Source organism: Schistocerca serialis, chromosome 3 (assembly GCF_023864345.2).
Source record: "Schistocerca serialis cubense isolate TAMUIC-IGC-003099 chromosome 3, iqSchSeri2.2, whole genome shotgun sequence".
NCBI lineage: Eukaryota > Metazoa > Arthropoda > Insecta > Orthoptera > Acrididae > Schistocerca > Schistocerca serialis.
The window spans coordinates 514,002,580-514,022,979 of record NC_064640.1 but is presented as its reverse complement, the minus strand read 5'-3'; the positions used below and the strand labels follow the sequence as shown (position 1 = coordinate 514,022,979).

Below are 20,400 nucleotides of genomic sequence, written 5' to 3'. Positions count from 1 at the left end.
TTGTCCTGATCATGCCAAAACTTCCAACATGGTGAGGACATTGCACAAGTGCTGCTCATCATCAAACACAATAGCACAACCTGCAGGCTTGGCTAGCATCTGCATTTATGTTCAATAATGCATTTCCTGTATAATTAATCATTAATATTTCTTTAAAGAAAATGAATTCATAAGAAATAAGTGTACTACTATAACCAGTTGTCTGAAAACCATCTTTTAGTAAGAGATTTTAGTGAAATGAAACATGAATAAGAAATATGCTATTATGTGTAACTGTTGTAAATTTACTGCTGCTGCTGACTATGGGTTTAATGCAACTAAACATCTTAGGCCATTAGTGTCCTATCTCCTCATGGAGATAGAGAGTGTTCCAGAACCTTCTCTGTCTAGAGGAAATTCATGTGCAAGAGTGAGACAGTTTTTTAAATGTATTCATAGCAAGTATCTGAGGTGGGATGTAGGTGCCAGCTTGGTAATCACCTAGTAGGATGTGGGAAACTATCTAAATACCACATGCAGGCTGGCCGGCACACATGCCCTAATTGTCATTCCAAAGGGTGCATTCGAACTGGTTCTCGTGCACCTCCCAATAAGCGGAAGCAGGTGCTATAATATGCACAGCTATGCCTTGAGTTGTTTATGTACTACTAATGAAAACATATCAGGAAAGATAGTGAGGACAGGAGTGGTAAAAGTACAAGTAGGATACTCTGATCTTGTTCTATGATGAGTAGTACTACTTGCCATTAGTGTTATTACTGTAATGACACTAACATGTAATGAACTGTAATTTACATAGCTTTTCACAGGACCCTCTTTGCTCACTGTTGTAGAATGAAGTGGTTAATGTAAAATAATTTAGATTCACAAGAACACTGCAGCTAATGCAAATTTCTAGAACACTATCAAATATCTGTGATTTTAGGGTGGAAAGAAATGTTGAAATTTTACATAACAGTGGTTTCTGATTATTTAAATAAGAGGAAATTGTACAGAAGATTTGTTGTGCAAATTCAGATTCTGGAGAAAATTGATGAACATTTTAAAGAATGAAATTTCTCATGGTGTGACTTGAGGCTTTGCATAAGATCTTGAGGTTAAATCTCAGAGCTCAAAATGGGTTGGTGAAATGTCTACATCTACATAAATACGCTGCACAGTGGATGGATATAAACAGTTAACAGTATAGAAATGAAATACTGTGCGCACGCGCGCGCGCACACACACACACACACACACACACACACACACACATACACACGCCACACCACACACACCTCCAGCTGAAACAATATTGACTGCTTATCAACATTTGACTAGGTGTGAGTGTAGGAGTAAGGAAAAGGAGTGTGGCATCCAGAAGTGGGTAAAATGTATGTAGCAAGGGAGGCTTATGTTGGAAGGAAGAAAGGGTGAGTGCTTTAGCTCTCATTGACACTGAAAAAAGTTAATGACAAAACAGTCGTAATACTGAGGGAGTGGAACATTTGAGGAGATACTGATAAGATAAAAATAATTTCACTGTAATAACTTTTCATTAAGACCCTAATGTCATTCTTATTAGATCACTGCTTCTATTCTGTAGCAGAATTTTTAGACCACATGAAATACAGAATTTGAAAGAAAAAAGTGCAGAATACGTACTATAAGTAGTGAAAGCTCTTCTGTAGATAAGCACAACATAAAAACCTTTACTTCCTGCAATAATATTATCAAATTTTATCAAACAATAGAAAATCCAGGATGGAATGTAACAATATTATGAGACGGAAACTAGCTACTCACCATATAGTGGAGATGCTGAGTTGCAGATAGGCACAACAAAAAGATTTTCACACTTAAAGCTTTCGGCCAAAGGCCTTCGTCAACAATAGACACACATATGCACACTCACACACTCACGCAAATGCAACTCACACACACATGACTGCAGTCTCAGGCAACTGAAACCACACTCTTTTTGTCATCCTATCTAGGACAAAGCATCTCTGCTATATGGAGAGTAGCAACTTTGCTTCCCATAATATTGTTATTACATTTTATGTACTTCATATGTTTGTGTGTGTGTGTGTGTGTGTGTGTGTGTGTGTGTGTGTGTGTGTGTGTGTGTGTGTGCATACATGTTCAAAGTCATAAATCATATTTATAAAGGAATTATGTATCCTATGAGCTGGAAAAAATTTTGGATGAATAAATAAATAAATACTGAATTACATTGAACCTGGAAGTGCATAGAAGGCAACCTTATCATTCATTGGCCATTATTCCCTGAAGTTCTCACAAAGTTGAACAAACTCACTCCCGAGAGAGAACACTATTATGGATACATAGCATTGAATATTATAAAACATTCTTCTACTAAATTAATAAGAATGTCCAAGAATCTTTTAGAAATCATAAAGGCAAGGAAAAAACAATTAATGAAACCAGGACATGAACCAACGACAGATGAATTTACAACTTCACTCAGCTATACAATACTCTACAGCAAATTAGTTCTAAGTAAGATTAGGTTTTTAATATCATGATGTCCTGAAGGTTTTAACCAATGTTAGGTCATTAACTAATATGTTATTATAACAAATTGTATCAGAAATGATGCAATTTGATAAACTTTTAGCACTCCATTACCTTGAAATGTCATACTTCCACAACACACAAGTTATAACACCAGAAGAAATAAATATGACAATTATGTATAAAATAATTAGAGGCAACCACTCACTTATTGTAGATTGATGTGTGGTGTATAGACAGATTTAACAGAAATAAGTATTGTCTAGCTTCTGAGTCCTGCCACCTTTTTTAGTAGAATGTACTCACATTCATACACATAACAAAATAGGTCCCCAAACACACACCTATCATGGTGACGATGAGTGTTTTCACAGCCAGGGTAGAATGCGTTTGGGTATCCATGTGGTTGTGTATGTGAAAGTGTGTCCTTTCTCCTATAAAAAGAGCTAGTGAACACTGTTTTCTGTTATGTGTGTCTATATACCACACCTCATTCTGTTGCAGGTCAGTGGATGCCTTTCATATTTTATATATTGTTCCATCCAGGAATTTCCATTATTGCTGTAAATATAAAAATTCCTTAACCACAAATATGACATTTCCCATCATTTTACAGTGACAAATTGGTCCAGTAATGATGAATGAGCTAGTCTTTCGGATAAGCATATATTCATAGGATGTAAGCTATAACATAAAACCCACTAAATATGGACTTAAACTGTAAATGTTATATTCGGCATCTCACAAGTCTTTCATGTCAATTACAATGTTTCTCTGCATGAAGCAAAAATCTTACTTGCCTTATTTAGTTTTTCACATTTCTGAATCTTGTGGAACATGAAATTCCCTGTCATGACATCACAAAACTCAACCAGCTTATCATCCATGAATACTTTCATGATTCATGTGAGCAAGGCTTTAGGCTATGGGAAGTGTAAGAACAGAAAGTGCAGCAAGTATGAAATTCCCCTACTAGTACATTTCAGAGAAGCCAATGCTGGAGGTGTGAGCAATATGAACATTCAGGAAGGTAATGCGTTGTGTTTTGTAGGAGCAGTGTTGGTTTTGGAAACATATAGAGCCTTGGGCATGACGTCACATGTGCTGGACTGCTGTTGAAATTGCTCGTCAATATTTTATAAAGCTTTAGGCTACAGTTACTTATTTTAAACTTTATTTGTGTTAATATTTGTTGTAAAAGTAACTTAATGGGGGATTTTCATTAATCTCAGTCTTTCTTCTTGCGTTACTGACTCAAGTGGTCTGTTATTCATGAGTGTGCTTACATTGTTTGTCCAAGCCTCATGCCTCAGGAGTATGTTTATATTTTGCGGCACAAAGTTGCAGCTGTAGTGGTTATAAAGCTAAGTACTGATAAAGTTATTTGTGCAGTGTTATACAGTCATTAAATTTAATAGTTTTTAGCCATGTTTCATACTGTTTGTGGAAAAATAACGATTTAATAAACTTCTGGACACATTCACTTGCTGTGATTTTAGAGTTTCCTGTGTGTTGAAGTCATTTAGTAAATTTCGTGCTATTGTTTTCAGCTGACATTTCCTATTGTTTCTTAGAGTAATATTTCAGTAAAATTTTCATTCAGTGTTTTAACTTCATTGAGAGTTCCAGCGGCCACTTGAATTTTTGGTTTTAGCTAACAATTTTATGAAGTTGTGTTGGTATTGGTATTAGCTCTGGTGTGGTAGTATTAATACAAGTAGTTGCTTTCTTAGTAGACAGAGAATTTCAAGACTGCAATTGTTAGTTCTATAAATAGTTCTACTGGTGTAATTGAACTTAGATAATGTACACATATACTTTTCCTTTATTTTTTTTCAGTAACTGTAAAATTTTACCATGAGTGAGAAGTGTGGGGCTCTGTCATAGGTTTGTGAGTAGTGGGTTACAGTGTGGGATTTGTTCAAAGTATTCTCATTGGGGGAGGGGGGGGGGGGGAGGGGGGGGTGTAGTGAGGAAGCCAGAGGACATTCTAGCAAGATCATCTCCTGGGAATGTAGAATATATAGGAGAAATAAGTTGATAGAGGAGCAGGAGCATAAGATCTGTGCCCTTCAGGTGCAGTTACAATGCACAAAGGAGGAAGTAGACAGGCTGAGGAGGGCAAATGGGAACTGGCAATTGGCAAGAAGGCAGCTAGGAGGAGAAGGTATTCAGACAGTTATACTTTGCACATGTGCAATAGATTTGACCAACTGTCAGAGCTGAGTGGAGAGGAGTCTCTTGTAGCTGTAGATGTAGGGAACATGCAGCAGTCCTTAGCAGTTAGGAGGCCTAGGTCAGTTGCAAAGTCTAACAGAAAGAAGCAGCTTCACTGTTAGGGAGTTTGCATGGTAGAGGTGTGGACCAGCAGTTGCAAGAAGTGTTGGGGAGTCAGTACCAGGTCACCAGCATCGTGAAGCCGAGTGCAGTGTTGGATGAGGTGACTGACAGCATAGGGGAGTTTTGTAGGAATTTCACAAAGAAGGTGCAGGTAGTGATAGTGGGTGGAGCAGGGAACAGTCTTGATACAGACATGGAATATGATGTAGATGGTGACCTGGTAATGATAGCTACTCAAACCAGGGGCAATAATGTGCATTTTGTGCAACTGTTTGAGTATCATGATTGGCCTCTTCTTAATGCAGCTGTTAGCTGTGTTAACATGGGGCTCGGGAGGGCAATGATGGCAGAGGGCATGGGTCACATTACAGTGGCAGCAGTTGGGTCTATCGGTACATCAGGTTTTCCTAGGCATGACCTGCACCTCAATAGATAACAGAAGGAGAGACTGGCAAAGCTTATAGGTGACAGTGTAGTGGGTGGTGGTGGGACCACACAAGGAAAAATTCCTGCAGTAGTTAATATTAGAGCTGCCCTTTTTTCAGATTAAAGCCAGCTGATAGGTATACCTGCTTAAAGGAAGTCCCTCTAACAAAGCTCTCGCCTTCAGAGGATGTCATGTTTCCAAGTGGAGAAGGAATTAGCACATTTCATCAAAATATAAGAGAAAAAAATGTTAGTAAACTGCTTATAGATGTTGACTCTGAAATTATTGGTATGTCATAGCATGACATTAAATAATTTGACAATACAGACACTTCCTTTAAAAGGATATAGATTAGCTGGCTGTTTTTCAAGGAGTCTCTTGTGGGGTGGGGGAGTGGCTATGTATGTAAAAAACAGTATTCCATTTGAGTCCGTAGACATAACACACACTGTACTGAAAAGATATTTGAATGTTATGTAGGGGCAGCTGAATTAAGTGAAACTAAAATTCTAATTGTTGTTGTTTATAGGTCACCTAACTCTGGCTTCAGAGCATTTATGCTCAAGCTAGAATGGGTTCTTGATTCACTTTGTAGGAAGTACCAGAAATTAGTTATGCACTACTGGCCATTAAAATTGCTGCATCAAGAAGAAATCCAGATGATAAATGGGTATTCATTGGACAAATATATTATACTAGAACTGAGATGTGATTACATTTTAACACAATCTGGGTGCATAGATCCTGAGAATTCAGTACCCAGAACAACCACCTCGGGCCGTAATAACGGAATTGATACACCTGGGCATTGAGTCAAACAGAGCTTGGATGGCGTGTACAGGTAAAGCTGCCCATGCAGCTTCAACACGATACCACAGTTCATCAAGAGTAGTGACTGGCGTGTTGTGATGAGCCAGTTGCTCGACCACCATTGACCAGACGTTTTCAGTTGGTGACAGATCTGGAGAATGTGCTGGATAGGGCAGCAGTCAAACATTTTCTGTATCCAGAAAGACCCGTGCAGGGCCTCCAACATGCGGTCATGCATTATCCTGCTGAAATGTAGGGTTTCGCAGGGATTGAATGAAGGTTAGGGCCATGGGTCGTAACACATCCGAAATGTAATGTCCACTGTTCAAAGTGCTGTCAATGCGAACAAGAGGTGACCGAGACGTGTAACCAATGGCACCCCATACCATCACACCATGTGATACGCCAGTATGGCGATGACAAATACATGCTTCCAATGTGTGTTCACCACTATGTCGCCAAACACGGATGTGACCATCATGATGCTGTGAACAGAACCTGGATTCATGCGAAAAAATGACGTTTTGCCATTCGTGCACCCAGGTTCGTCATTGAGTACACCATCGCAGGCACTCCTGTCTGTGATGTAGTGTCAAGGGTAACCACAGCCATAGTCTCAGAGCTGATAGTCCATGCTGCTGCAAACGCCGTCGAACCGTTCGTGCAAATGGTTGTTGTCTTGCAAACGTCCCCATCTGTTGACTCAGTGATCGAGATGTGGCTGCACGATCTGTTACAGCCATGCGGATAAGATGCCTGTCATCTTGACTGCTAGTGATATGAGGCCATTGGGTTCCAGCACGGCATTCCGTATTACCCTCCTGAACCAACCAATTTCATATTCCGCTAACAGTCATTGGATCTCACCCAACGCGAGCAGCAGTGTCATGATACAATAAACTGCAATTGCAATAGGCTACAATCTGACCTTTATCAAAGTCGGAAACGTGATGGTACACATTTCTCCTCCTTACATGAGGCATCACAACAACATTTCACCAGGCAAAGCTGGTCAACTGCTGTTTGTGTATGATAAATCGGTTGGAAACTTTCATCATGTCAGCACATTGTAGGTGTCGCCACCAGCGCCAACCTTGTGTGAATGCTCCGAAAAGCTAATCTTTTGCATATCACAGTATCTTATTCCTGTCAGTTAAATTTTGCGTCTGTAGCACGTCAACTTCGTGGTGTAGCAATTTTAATGGCCAGTAGTGTATGTGGTGACTTCAATATGAATTTTGTATATAATGGTGCAGAAAAAAGGATGTTAACAGTTCTCCTAAATTCATATGATCTGATGCAGACTGTGTTTTTTCCAACTACAATGCAAGGGAACAGTACCACAGCAATAGACAATATTTTTATTCATTCTTCATTACTAGATGGGCATTCTGTTAGTAAAAAGGTGAATGGCCTTTCAGAACATGCTGCACAAATTTTAACACTAAAAGGCTTTTGTACTCAAACAAATGTCACATATAATTACAAACTGTGTAGGAAAGTTAATCCAAGAGCAATAGAGAGTTTTTTAAACCTTGTCAAGGAACAAGAGTGGTAGGATGTTTATAGTGCCGATAACATGGATGATAAATACAACACTTCCCTAAACACATTTCTCATGCTCTTTGAGAGCTGCTTTCCATTAGAACATTCTAAACAGGGTACTAGCAATAATACGCAGCCCGGGTGGCTGACTAGTGGAAAAAGGATATCATGTAGAACAAAGCAGGAATTCTATCAAAATGTTAGAAGTGGTCACAATCAAGCTACAGTAGCCCATTATAAACAGTATTGTAAGGTGCTTAAAAATGTCATTAGGAAGGCAATGAGTATGTGGTATGCAAATAGAATAGCTAATTCACAGGATAAAATTAAAACATTACGGTCAGTTTTGAAGGAAGTGTCTGGTCAGCAGTGCAAGGTCGATGATATAAAGTCAGTTAGTAGTAAAAATATTTCTGTTACTGATAAGTCAGATATAGGAACAGTATTTAACAGTCATTTTCTGAGCATTGCTGCCAAATTAAATAAAAATTTAGTTTCTAGAGGGTCTGATATAACTTTCTTGGGAAATGCCTTTCCAAGATTGATGCCTGAAATACTCTTCTGTGATGCAGACAAGGGGAAGATTGAGTCAATAATTAAATCAGTGAAGACTACGGACTCTCTTGGTTATGATGGAGTGCCTAGTGGAATAATAAGGTACTGTGCTGCACATGTTAGCCCTGTATTGAGACATATTTGGAATTTTTCCTTTAGGAATGGTCAGTTCCCTGAAAGATTAAAGTAGTCAGTAGTAAAGTCACTTTATAAAAAGGGAGAAAGGGATAATGTATATAATTTTAGACCTGATTCTATGCCATCATGGTCTGCTAAAGTTATTGAAAAGGCTGTTTGGTAGTAAAGGATGTTGTGTGCAACATTGGCTCAGTTTCAAACAGTGTAGTTCATGACATAAGTTCATGGCTAAATTAATGCTAAATCACAGGAAGACTCAGTTTTTACCATTTCTAATACACAATTCAACAAAACCCAACATTTTAATTTCACAGAATGGACGTACAATTAGTGAAACTGAACAGTTCAGATTTCTAGGTGGAAAGCCCATGTTCAGGGCCTTGTTCAAAGATGTAATGCTGTCAGTTTTATTATTCGAATGGTATCTTAAGTGATTGATCATTTGACACAAAAATTAGACTAATTTGCTTATGTCAAATGGTATTATAGTTTGGAGTAACTCTTCCCATTCTAAAAGGATATTTTTGGCTCAGAAACTAGCGGATTGGGCAATAAGTGGTGTAAGTTCATGAACCTATTGTTGACCCCTGTTCACGAGTCTTGGTATTTTGACAGTGGCCTCTCAATATATATAATCCTTACTGTTATTTCTTGTTGACAATATTAGCTTATTCCCAAGAATAATCAGTTTTCACTCAGTTAATACTTGGCAGAAATCAAACCTGCATTTGGATTAGACTTCCTTATCTCTTGCGCAGGAAGGTGTGCAGTATACTGCTGCACCCATTTTCAGTAAGCTACCACTCAAATTCAAATTCTTAGTAATAATTCATGCACTTTCAAATCAAAACTGAAGGGTTTCCTCATGTGGCACTCCTTCTATTCTGTCAAGGTGTTCCTTGAAAAATTAAGCTGATTCTTGTTGTATTGTTGAGTGCATTTAATTGAAACTTATGGATTGACTTTTTTGGGGTTGCCGTTTTGTTACCCTCTTGAATTGTATATGCCAATTGTCTGCATCTACTGAAAGTGAAGAAAACTTTTTGAAATGTTTGCAAATTGTGTAACTGAGGTGGGACTTCTCCTAGTGGGGCATGGGAAATTGCCCAAAAATCATATATCATATCCAGGCTGGCCAGCTCATTGATCCCCCCCCCCCCCAATTAACTTGCCCAGCAGAATGTATCTGGGGCTGGTGCATCTCCCCATCCTGGAAGTGGCACTTTAGAAGCTGCACTTATAACAGTAAAAAATATAGTTTTCACAACATTACAGTACGTAACATATAGTTGCCTAATATAGTTTATTTTATGGGCAGCTTCATTTGTGAACATAATGTGTCTTCTTTTTTACAATGAATCCTTTCAACAGCTGGGATGTTAAGACCCTGTAAAATCATCTAATGTGAAGACATAATAGTTCTGTCACTACTGTTCAACTCAGATACTCAATAAAACATGAAAAAGAGAAGTGCTGGAACAAGAGAGATATGAAATCAGAATTATTTACATGATTGCCTCCACTTTAGTTATCTTGCACCCTGCCCCCAATAGGGAGCCAGAGGGGAACAATGATATGGGTGTTCTTCACTCATGAGATTATTGTATGACAAGCTATTGAACACATACTAAAATTATGTAAGAGAATGGAAAACGAATTAGACAATCATATGTGGTGTAGCAGGAAATAAATGGTAGTGGCTTTGGGAGTATCAATAGTAGCATTTAGATAGATTTTCAATTTCAAGAGCAAGGTCATATGTTGGTAGAAATGGGGATACTAGAAGGGATGGATGTTTTGGGCCTAGTGGTAAAAAACCAAGTAATGTCTTCACTTGTGAGTTTGGGACATAGTCTTTAAGCTGCACTGATATTTTGATGGGGTAGTAAGAAACAGCTGGTTTGCAGGAGAGAGTTGTTTCCTTACATTTGTACTTGTAAGTTGGATAAGCTAAGTTATAAATGCCAGTGGGAGCTTGTTTTGGGGTGTGACTGGATTTGCAATGGGATGATTTTGACTGTCGTGGGTTGAATACTCAAGACTTACACCCAGCGTTGGTTTAAGGAGTTTCAGAACCCCTGCAAAGTCTGATTTTACAGCCAAGTAACTTTTTTCCTAGAATGTAATTTTGTTTACATTTTCTATGATGTGTGTGTGTGTGTGTGTGTGTGTGTGTGTGTGTGTGTGTGTGTGTGTGTAGCTCAAACACCTTTGATGGAAATGATGGATTGAGGTTTTTCTGAATTTATGTACAAACGGGCCAGCAGTTTATTAAGTGCTATTAGAACCTGTTGGTAAAAACACATTTTAATTCACCAATTTTTTTTATATGGAGAATAACATTTTAAGCTTGAGTTGTAGGAATATGGGGTTATGTAGCTTTCATATTATCTTTGGTTGGTGCTTGATTTGTGGCAGTACGCAGTGATACTCTGTATCAGTAACCCTGATGAAAAAAAGTCAGAACCACAGATTTTGAGATGTGGAATTATAGAACTTTATTTTTCACCAGTAAAAATGTTGTATCCACACTTTTTAAATGTGTAGAAAAGTAATAAAAGCAATGTCTTAAGATGTCTAAATTTCAAAAACACACACGCCCCTCCCCCCAGAAGATCACAGTACCAGAATATATATTTTTTACAAATCGAGCAATGACTCTTGTCATTCTCTCCCACACCTCTTTAACCCACCCACCCTCCAAATGTAAACAGAATGGTGCTGCTGTTCTGCCTATACCACCAGTTGGCTTTGATGTGTTCAATGTTAGCATTTATGTCTTAAAATATGCCCAAAGATAATAGAAATATACACTAAAACGAGGAAAATATGCACCAGAAATACAGAAATATGCACATAAAATGAATGAATCTGTACCTAAAGCTAACACAAAGTATGAAAGAGAAAATAGGAACTGACAATTGATTAAGTATTTCTAACATTACAGTAATACTAAATCAGTTTTGAATTTATTTTAGTTGCATCTGCTATATTAAATTACTAAATATTTTTCCATGTCCTTCCGAAAGGCCTTCCTTACAGTTGTTGTACAAATAGTTTTCTAATTTGGCAAAGTCCTCTCTGTGTCACATTAATTAAGAATTAGAACTCCATTGTTGCAATGCCACATGCAAAATAATCCTCAGAAAGTTTATTTATTTATTTAGGTATCTGCAGACATTTTAAAATGTTTTGATGTTGTCAGTTTGAATACATTTGCATATTTATACAGTTTTTTGGTACATGTACCTAAACATTGTGAGACATAAATTATTTACCATTAATTTTTGCTCCTTATCAAAACATTACATATAGTTAAACATTGTGAGACAGAAGTTATTTACAATCATTTTTACTAAGGAATTCACTTACAGTGTAAAAACAGTGATCCTGCAAATACAGCTTAAAATTTTTCCTAAGGCAGTACATGTTATTTCTTTCTTTTATTTTCTACAGCAGTTTTCTATGCAGTTTCACACCTAGATACAAAAAAGTATTTTGAGTCTTATGTTTATTTTTCCTGTCTAGGTGAAGACAGTGACTTGTTGTTGTACTACAGTTATGAAAACTGCTATTTGTACAATAATTTTCTGCATTTTTCTTGGTATATTCTATGGTTTGGAGTATAAATTCATAAGGAACAGTTAGAATTTCTAACATTTTGAGAAGTTCTCTGCAGTGGGCCCACTTACTGCTTTTTGTTATAATTGTTACTGCTCTCTTTTGCATTTTAAATACTGTTTGTAAATTCTGAGCACTGTTTCTCCAAAAAATTATTACTGAATGAACATAACTAAAGTATACAGTTCTCAGACATTCATCACTGCATGCAGATCCTAGGACTCATTAAGTGCATAATGTTTTGTGGGTACCTTTTTTGAGAGTTTCATGTTGTTGTTGTTGTGATCTTCAGTCCTGAGACTGGTTTGATGCAGCTCTCCATGCTACTCTATCCTGTGCAAGCTTCTTCATCTCCCAGTTCCTACTGCAACCTACATCCTTCTGAATCTGCTTAGTGTATTCATCTCTTGGTCTCCCTCTATGATTTTTACCCTCCACGCTGCCCTCCAATGCTAAATTTGTGATCCCTTGATGCCTCAAAACATGTCCTACCAACCGATCCCTTCTTCTAGTCAAGTTGTGCCACAAACTTCTCTTCTCCCCAATCCTATTCAATACCTCCACATTAGTTACGTGATCTACCCACCATTCTTCAGAGTTTCATAGCATGCTCATTCAACTTCATTTGGCTGTCAATGTGCAGCCGTAAAATTCTGTTGTAGGTACATCACCTATGGAGATATTATCTAGCTTTAAATTTAACGAGCTCTGTTTCCTAGTCATTCTAAAGCATATTGTATTTGCCTTCTTTATGTTGAGGGTTACTTTGTCTCCCTGTGACCATTTGTAGACATCCCCAACACTTCAGTAGAATTTTTCAGCATTTGTGCTAGTGTCTTAGTGCTGATTAATATGTTGCTGTCATGAGCAAACAATATTTTCTCTCCATGGCTGATTTGTTGTGGGAAATCATTTATATACACGAGAAATAATACTGGGCCCAGTACACTTCCTTGAATCATCTCGATATATTATGGATCCAGCATATGTTTCTGAATGTACATTGATCCACTGGAGACATGTAGGATCTCTACTAAATGTATTCTGTTTTCTAGATATAACAAAAACATTTGTTAACCACTCCCATTACTCCTAGTGCATCTGACTTACACAACAGTTTCTGGTGGTTAACTGTATAAAAAGCTTTAGACGGGTCTAGGAAAAGGCTGGTTACATAGCTGTTCTCATATAGTGCTTCTAAAACTGTTTTTGTGAATTGTGCTATTGTGGATTCTGTGCCTCTGCCAGGCTGAAACCATATTGGTCATTGCAGAGGAGGTTGACTTTGCTTAGATAGCTCATAAGCCTGTTTTCATTGTTATTGCTATCACTTTGGAAAAGGATGACAATACAGCTATTGGTCTGTAGTTCTCAATGTTTTCTACATCACATTTCTTGTGAACTGGTAAAATTTTTGCATGCTTCACATAGTCAGAGAAGCAACTAGTTTTGAAGGAGCCATTTATGAGTTCTGTCAATTGAGCTTTGATACCATTTATGCATTTCTGGGATTTCATCTAAACCTGCCGAGTTTTTGTTCTTTCATTGCCTTACAACATTCCATACTTCATCCTCAGTAGCTGGAAGCAATATCATTGAGTTAGCTAAATACTGCTGTGTTGCTTTATTAACACTTTTTGGAAAATTTTTTCTAACTTTGTTGCCATGTTGCCAAAATAGGTGTTCACATAATTTGCTAATTCATTCAGGTTAGCTGCTACATTTTCCTTGTTCTTGATTTGTGTCTTTGTACACCTCTGTTTCACAGTGCCTGCTTCCTGTTTCTTGTTTCACTTTACTTTTATTATTGATTAAATTTATCCATCTAGATCCTTTTGTAGTTTTTGTAGTAGTGCAAAAAATCTGGATTTCTATTGTCCTTTTTAATTGAGTTTAGGTATCTAAAGGTTTGAGCAGGTTTTCTGATTCCTTTAGTAATCCATCTATTTTGGTGGGCATTCCTATAGGAATTGATACTTTGGAAAATGTTTCTCCAAATTGTAGATTAAAATCAGACATGAAATTGGAGAATTTCCTCTTCACTTCAGTTTCTGTATAAACTCCTTCCCAACTTTCATGTGTTAACTTTAAGGAATGTTCTTGAAAGCTGATGGAGTGCAGAATCTTTCATATACATGCAGCTTGAATATCTTTTCTATACAAGCTTTTACTTTTATAATCTGACATAGATGGTCTGATAGTCTCAGATTTTTAACAAGTACATCACAGTTTTTTCTGCCTACATCTGTAGCTACATGGTCACTGGTAAATGAAGAATGTGTGGTTATTCTTGTTGCACAACTGACTAGTGATGACATTACAAAACTACATATGATATTCAGAAATGTGTTACTGTATCATCTGTTTCAGCTGTATTTATGTTTAAGTCCCCACACAAAATAATATGTTTCAGAGTCAATGCTAGTTCTATGCTTTATATAAGTTTTGAAATGAATATCTCTAATTTGCCACTGGAAGAATGGTATACACATAGTATAGTTAGTTTCTTGGGCATATCTATAGCAGCTATCTCTATTGCTGACACTTCAAAGTCTTTGTCTACACTTAGCAAGATAATATCATTTCTGACTTTAAATTTAATGTCTTCTAAACATAAATACATGATCCTCCACCTTTCATTGTGTTTCTACAATAAGAACATGGTTGTATATATGAGGGTAAAGTAGTATATAAGTGCTCTGTGACGTAGATAACAGAGCTGTCTAAGAATTGTAACTCGACTTCCAGCTGTTGCACTTTGTTTTTTACACACTGAATATTTAGGTGGAGTACAGTTAGACATTTAATGTCGCTTATCTTGGTGGTACATCCAGAATCATAATGTCTGATATATTGTTTTTCTTTAATTCTCAAATTTTATAGACAAAATGCATATGCTAATTTTATAATGTACTAAAACAATTTGCTTATAATATTTTATACACACTGAGGGAAGCACAGATTACTACGGATATAGCAATGGCTGTAATGATTGATCATTCCATTGTAATATTTATTTTTTAAGAAGCAAAAAGTGGCTGGTTCAGGGCCATTTCCTCATTATGTGACACACTGAACTGTTTTCACAACCAAAACAAGCACCTGGTGAGAGTTGTCATAGAAATATACTTGATTTAAATGCATTCTTAATTTTTTTATGATCCTTTATCACCATTGTTCTGTATGTACATCTAGTGATTCCTAAAGGCTGAGAGTTACACAGTGGTCAGTCGGTATCATTGGGTTTTTAAGCTGTTCAGATGGTGCTTGTTTGTTTGTTTTTATCACTGTTGACCAAGTTTTAATAAAAGTTCACATTGGTTCCAAGTGAAGCTTGGCTGACCAGGTACTAATAATAACTTTACATGCACCACGGTAACCATGCAGGCATGTAACTTAATAGTTTGCCTAACAATAAATAAAATGCAGAAAATCCTACTAAATTTTGCAAACATAATTTTAAAATTTGCTCACCTAAATCTTCACTTTTCTTGCTTGTTGAACAATAAATACTTCTCCATTTCAAGCCTCACATAATCAGTATTTCCACTGGTGTTAAAGCAAGACTCCTTCCACTCATTGCTCATTGAAGATCTCAAATAGTTTTTAATGATCTTTAACTTGGAAAAACTATGGTCTGTACAGGCTACAGACACTGGCATGCACAAAAATATTTGTAACACGTTTGTTCCACTTGGTAAAAATGTCTTGCAAGTTCTTTTTGAAGATGTACTGAAGTACATGTGAACACATACTGTCAGTTTGTGAAAGCATATGGGACAATATTTCCAATTCATATACAAGATACTGCTAACTTATATCACCTCTCTGCATTTTATTCATTTATTTAACCTGATGTCATTAGGGCCATCAGACCATCTCCTACATTGGAACAGGATTTAACACATAAAGTAACTTTTTTGCATCATATTTATCTAAGAAATAACAATTTTAATATGAAAATTAGTATTAAAATTATTTGAGTTTCTATTTATACAATGTGAGTAAATAATAATGACTATGAACTAATTTCTCAAAGCATCTGCAACATTTTTGCATCCTGTGTTGAGATTGTATTTCCTTGAAATTTCCTGGCAGATTAAAAATGTGCCCCAGACCGAGACTCAAACTCGGGACCTTTGCCTTTCACGGGCAGTTGCTCTACAACTGAGCTACCCAAGCACGAGTGATGATACTTCCACATAGTTTCAATTCTGTCAGTACCTCATCTCCTACCTTACTGTATTTTTGTATTTCCTTGTTGCAAAGTTGTTAATGTCACAAATGACACTGAACATGTCACAGCAGTTACTGAGGTGCTGAAATCCTTACTTCAAAGACATAATTATGGTGTCTACCTCAGAGAATCTTGATCCTCACATATTAGAGATAGAAAAGATTAATATGATTTTAGTAAACCACAGGAGCAGCCAAGGAAAGGTCCCAGAATTAGTATTGCTTATTGAAGATTATAATGCACAGATAGTATTGGGAACAGAAAGCTGGTTGAAGCCAGATGTCAGTGACAACGAAATCCTAATTTAAGACTGGAATATTTATTGTAAGGATAGGTTAGTCACCAATGTTGACAGTATGTTTATTGCAGTAAAAATTTTGATAAAATCCAGCAAGGTTATCACGGATTCCGAATGTGAGTTAATCTGGGTGAAACTGAGTATTAAAGAACAGTCAAAAACAGTAATTGGATGCTTTTTTTAGACCACCTTGGTCAGGATCTGTAGTTGTGGAGCACTTCAGATAGAGCTTTGTAGAATATCATTAGTAATTTTCATGTGTGTGTGTGTGTGTGTGTGTGTGTGTGAAATCTTATGGGACTTAACTGCTAAGGTCATCGGTCCCTAAGCTTACACACTACTTAACCTAAATTATCCAAAGGACAAACACACACACCCGTGCCTGCAGGAGGACTCGAACCTCCGCTGGGACCAGCGGCACAGTCCATGACTACAGCGCCTTAGACCGCTCGACTAATCCCGCATGGCTAATTTTCCTGATCACACTATTGTAATAGAGGGTGACTTCAACTCAGCAGGTATAGATTGGGAGTGTTATGCCATCAAAACTGGTGCCTGAGACAGGGAATCAGGTGGAATTCTTCTGGATGTCTTGTCCGAAAATTACCTTAAGCAGATAGTTAGAGAACCAACTCGTGATGGTAACGTCTTAGACCTGCTGGCAACAAACACACCTGAATTTGTCAAATCAATTAATGTAGAGGAAGGTATCAGAGTTCATAAGGTTGTGACAGCATCTATGGTGGCGGGTCCTCCAAGGAATGTTAAGAAAGGTAGGAAGATATATTTGCTCAGCAACGGTGACAAGATACAAATTTCTGAATATCTGAATATCTTAGCAGTCAGCATAAAATATTCGGTGATGAGGATGAAGATGTGGAGGACAAATGGAAAAAATTCAAATTCTTTGTTCAATATGCCCTAGACAAGTATGTTCCGAATAAGGTTTTAAGGGATGGGAAAGATCCACCATGGTTTAATAGCCATCTTAGAAAAGCACTACGTAAACAAAGAGCACTTCATATCAGATTCAAGAGAAGTAAAAATATAGCTGACAAACAGAAGCTGAACAAAGCTAAAATGAGCATAAAGAGAGCAATGAGAGAAGCATTCAATGATTTCAAAAGTAAGACGTTATCAACCGACCTAATTAAAAACTGTAAGAGATTTTGGTCATGTGTAAAATCAGTAAGTGAGACAAAATCATCTGTTCTTTCTCTTAGTGACCATGCCAGCACTGGACCATTGATAACAGAGAGAAGGCTGAAATACTGAATTCGGTCTGTCGAAGTTGTTTCACTGTGGAAGATCATAACACTGTCCCTCTTTTGAATCGTTGTGTGAACGTCGAAATGGCAGATATTGAGATAACGTGGAATTTGGAAGCAGCTACAATTGCTTAGTAGTGGAAAGGCTTCAGGACCAGATGAGTTACCTATATGGTTCTATCAAGATTATGCAAAAGAACTTGCTCCCCTTCTAGCAGTAACTTATCGTAGATTGCTTGAGCAACAAAAGGTACCTAATAACTGGAAAAATGGGCAGGTCATACCCATTTTTAAGAAAGGCTGTAAGACAGATCCACACAATTATAGACCTATATCACTGACGTCATCTATTGTAGAATTATGCAACATGTTTTATGCTCAAGAATCATGACATTCTTGGAAAATGAACAGCTCCTGCATAAAAATCAACATGAATTCCGAAAAAAGAGATCCTGCAAAACTCAGCTGATTCTGTTCCTCCATGAGATCCACAGCACAGTGGACAGTGGTGCTCAGGTTGATGCCATGTACCTTGATTTCAGAAAGGCATTTCACACCATCCTGCATTGCTGTTTAATGAAAAAAATACAAGCTTACGGAGTATCAGAGCAGACCTGCAATTGGATTCAAGACTATCTTGCAGATAGAACTCAACACATCACTCTTAACACAACTATATCAACAGATGTAAAGGTAATATCTGGAGTACCACAGGGAAGTATCATAGGACCGTTGCTGTTCATAATATATATAAATGATCTAGTAGAAAGTGTTGGATGCTCTTTACGGCTATTCACAGATGATGCAGTCGTTTATACCATAGCAGCAATGCCAGAAGATAGTAAGATTTTTCAGAACGACCTGCAGAGAATTGATAAATGGTGCAGATTCTGACAGTTGATCCTGAATGTAAATAAATGTAACATATTGTGCATACATAGGAAAAGTAATCCACTAGTGTACAGCTACACTATTGATGACAAACAGCTGGAGACAGTGTCTGCTGTAAAATATCTTGGAGTAACTATCCAGAGCAACAGTAAGTGGAATGACCATATAAAACAGATAGTGGGAAAAGCAGACACAAGACTCAGATTCATAGGAAGAATCTTAAGGAAATGTAACTCACCCACGAAGGAAGTGGCTTATAAGGCGCTTGTTCGCCCCATTCTTGAGTATTGTTCATCTATCTTGGATCCCTATCAGGTAGGACTGATAGAGGAGATAGAGAAGATCCAATGAAGAGCAGTGTGTTTTGTCACAGGATCGTTTAGCTAGCGAGAGGGCATTATGGAGATGCTAAACAAACTCCACTGGAAGACATTACAAGAGGGACGTTGTGCACTAACGGAGAGATTTACTACTGAAATTTTGGGACAGTACTTTTCAGGAGGAGTCAAACAACGTGTTACTTCTCCCCACATACATCTCGTATATTGACCATGAGGAGAAAATTCAAGAAATTAGAGCCAATAAAGAGGCTTACGGACAATCATTCTTCCCACACACTATTGGCGAATGGAAATGGGTTGGAGGGATCAGATAGTGGTACCGAAAGTACCCTCGACCACACACCATTAGGTGGCTTGCGAAGTGTTATGTAGAAGTAAATGTAGAACATACAAGAATTTTGTCATTAAGTAGTTCTCTCCATTGGAATGAATTCTTCCATATTTTCTTAGAAAATTGCCTTTTAACAGTTGCAGATCTGGATTCTATGAACTCAGGAACATTTCCTAAAGCTGTTACCAATTCTTCCACTCCTTTGTTAACCTCTTTCAAAATCATTGACTGTAATTCATCAGTAACATTAAGTGATGATTTTATTAATGTGACTGTAGCGTCTAATAGCATACTTCCTTGTAGAACTACTTTATTGACTCTGTTGACATAGCAAATGACACTATGCCATATCACACCACACAGAGAAATCCTAAATTTTGTGATTCCTTTAAAGAGACTACACTCCTTACTGAAACCCGTCGGATAATTTTTGCAAGTGTTCCCTAATTCTGCTAATGCAAGTCTTACATTATTAAGCTCAGCTCTCACAAGAAGAACACTTTCAATTGTAGCCTCCCACCTTGCGCATGTGCCAGTGCTTCACAGAGGCTGAAAATAATGAGAACAATCTTTAAACTACACTAAAAGAATGTTGTGCAATTGCAGATGGCTTAACTTCACCACTGACAGTGAAGTTCAAGCAACGAGCACGATAGGAGATATAATGAGCTCACGGATTATCTTTGATGATAAGAGCTTGAGTACCACTCTTCTTGTCCTTCATATTTTTTCCATTGGCATAAGATTGTCCTCAACAATGCACAAATATTATCCAAAGGTTATGCAGTATCCAAGGAAACAATTCTGTGAGATCATTTCCAGTAGTGTCATTTGCCTGAAAATAAATGAATAAAATAAAATAAAAAACTATGTTTCATGGTCACTTCATAAAGGAACATGTCTTTTTGGCAAGGAAACATACTTTGGGAAATTAACCTTAACAAAACTGATCTGCGCCTCTTTTCTTCCTGATCAGTTTGATCTTGGGTTGCCACATCCATTAATTTTGTATTTTTAATTCTCTGAGAAACTTCTTTCCATGTTCACTTACCAATACTATGGTTGCATGGCAGTTCATGGT

The 20,400-nt window shown here is 37.3% G+C and overlaps 1 protein-coding gene across 1 annotated transcript in view; it reads left to right on the top strand.

Annotated features, from left to right (window-relative positions):
- Positions 1–1,393: 1,393 nt before the first annotated feature.
- LOC126470393 (uncharacterized) overlaps positions 1,394–20,400 on the top strand; it is a 75,289-nt gene continuing 56,282 nt past the window's right edge. Inside the window, exon 1 of the mRNA XM_050098236.1 lies at positions 1,394–1,412. Coding sequence (XP_049954193.1) covers positions 1,394–1,412 — 19 coding nt within the window. The remainder of the gene's footprint in view (positions 1,413–20,400) is intronic.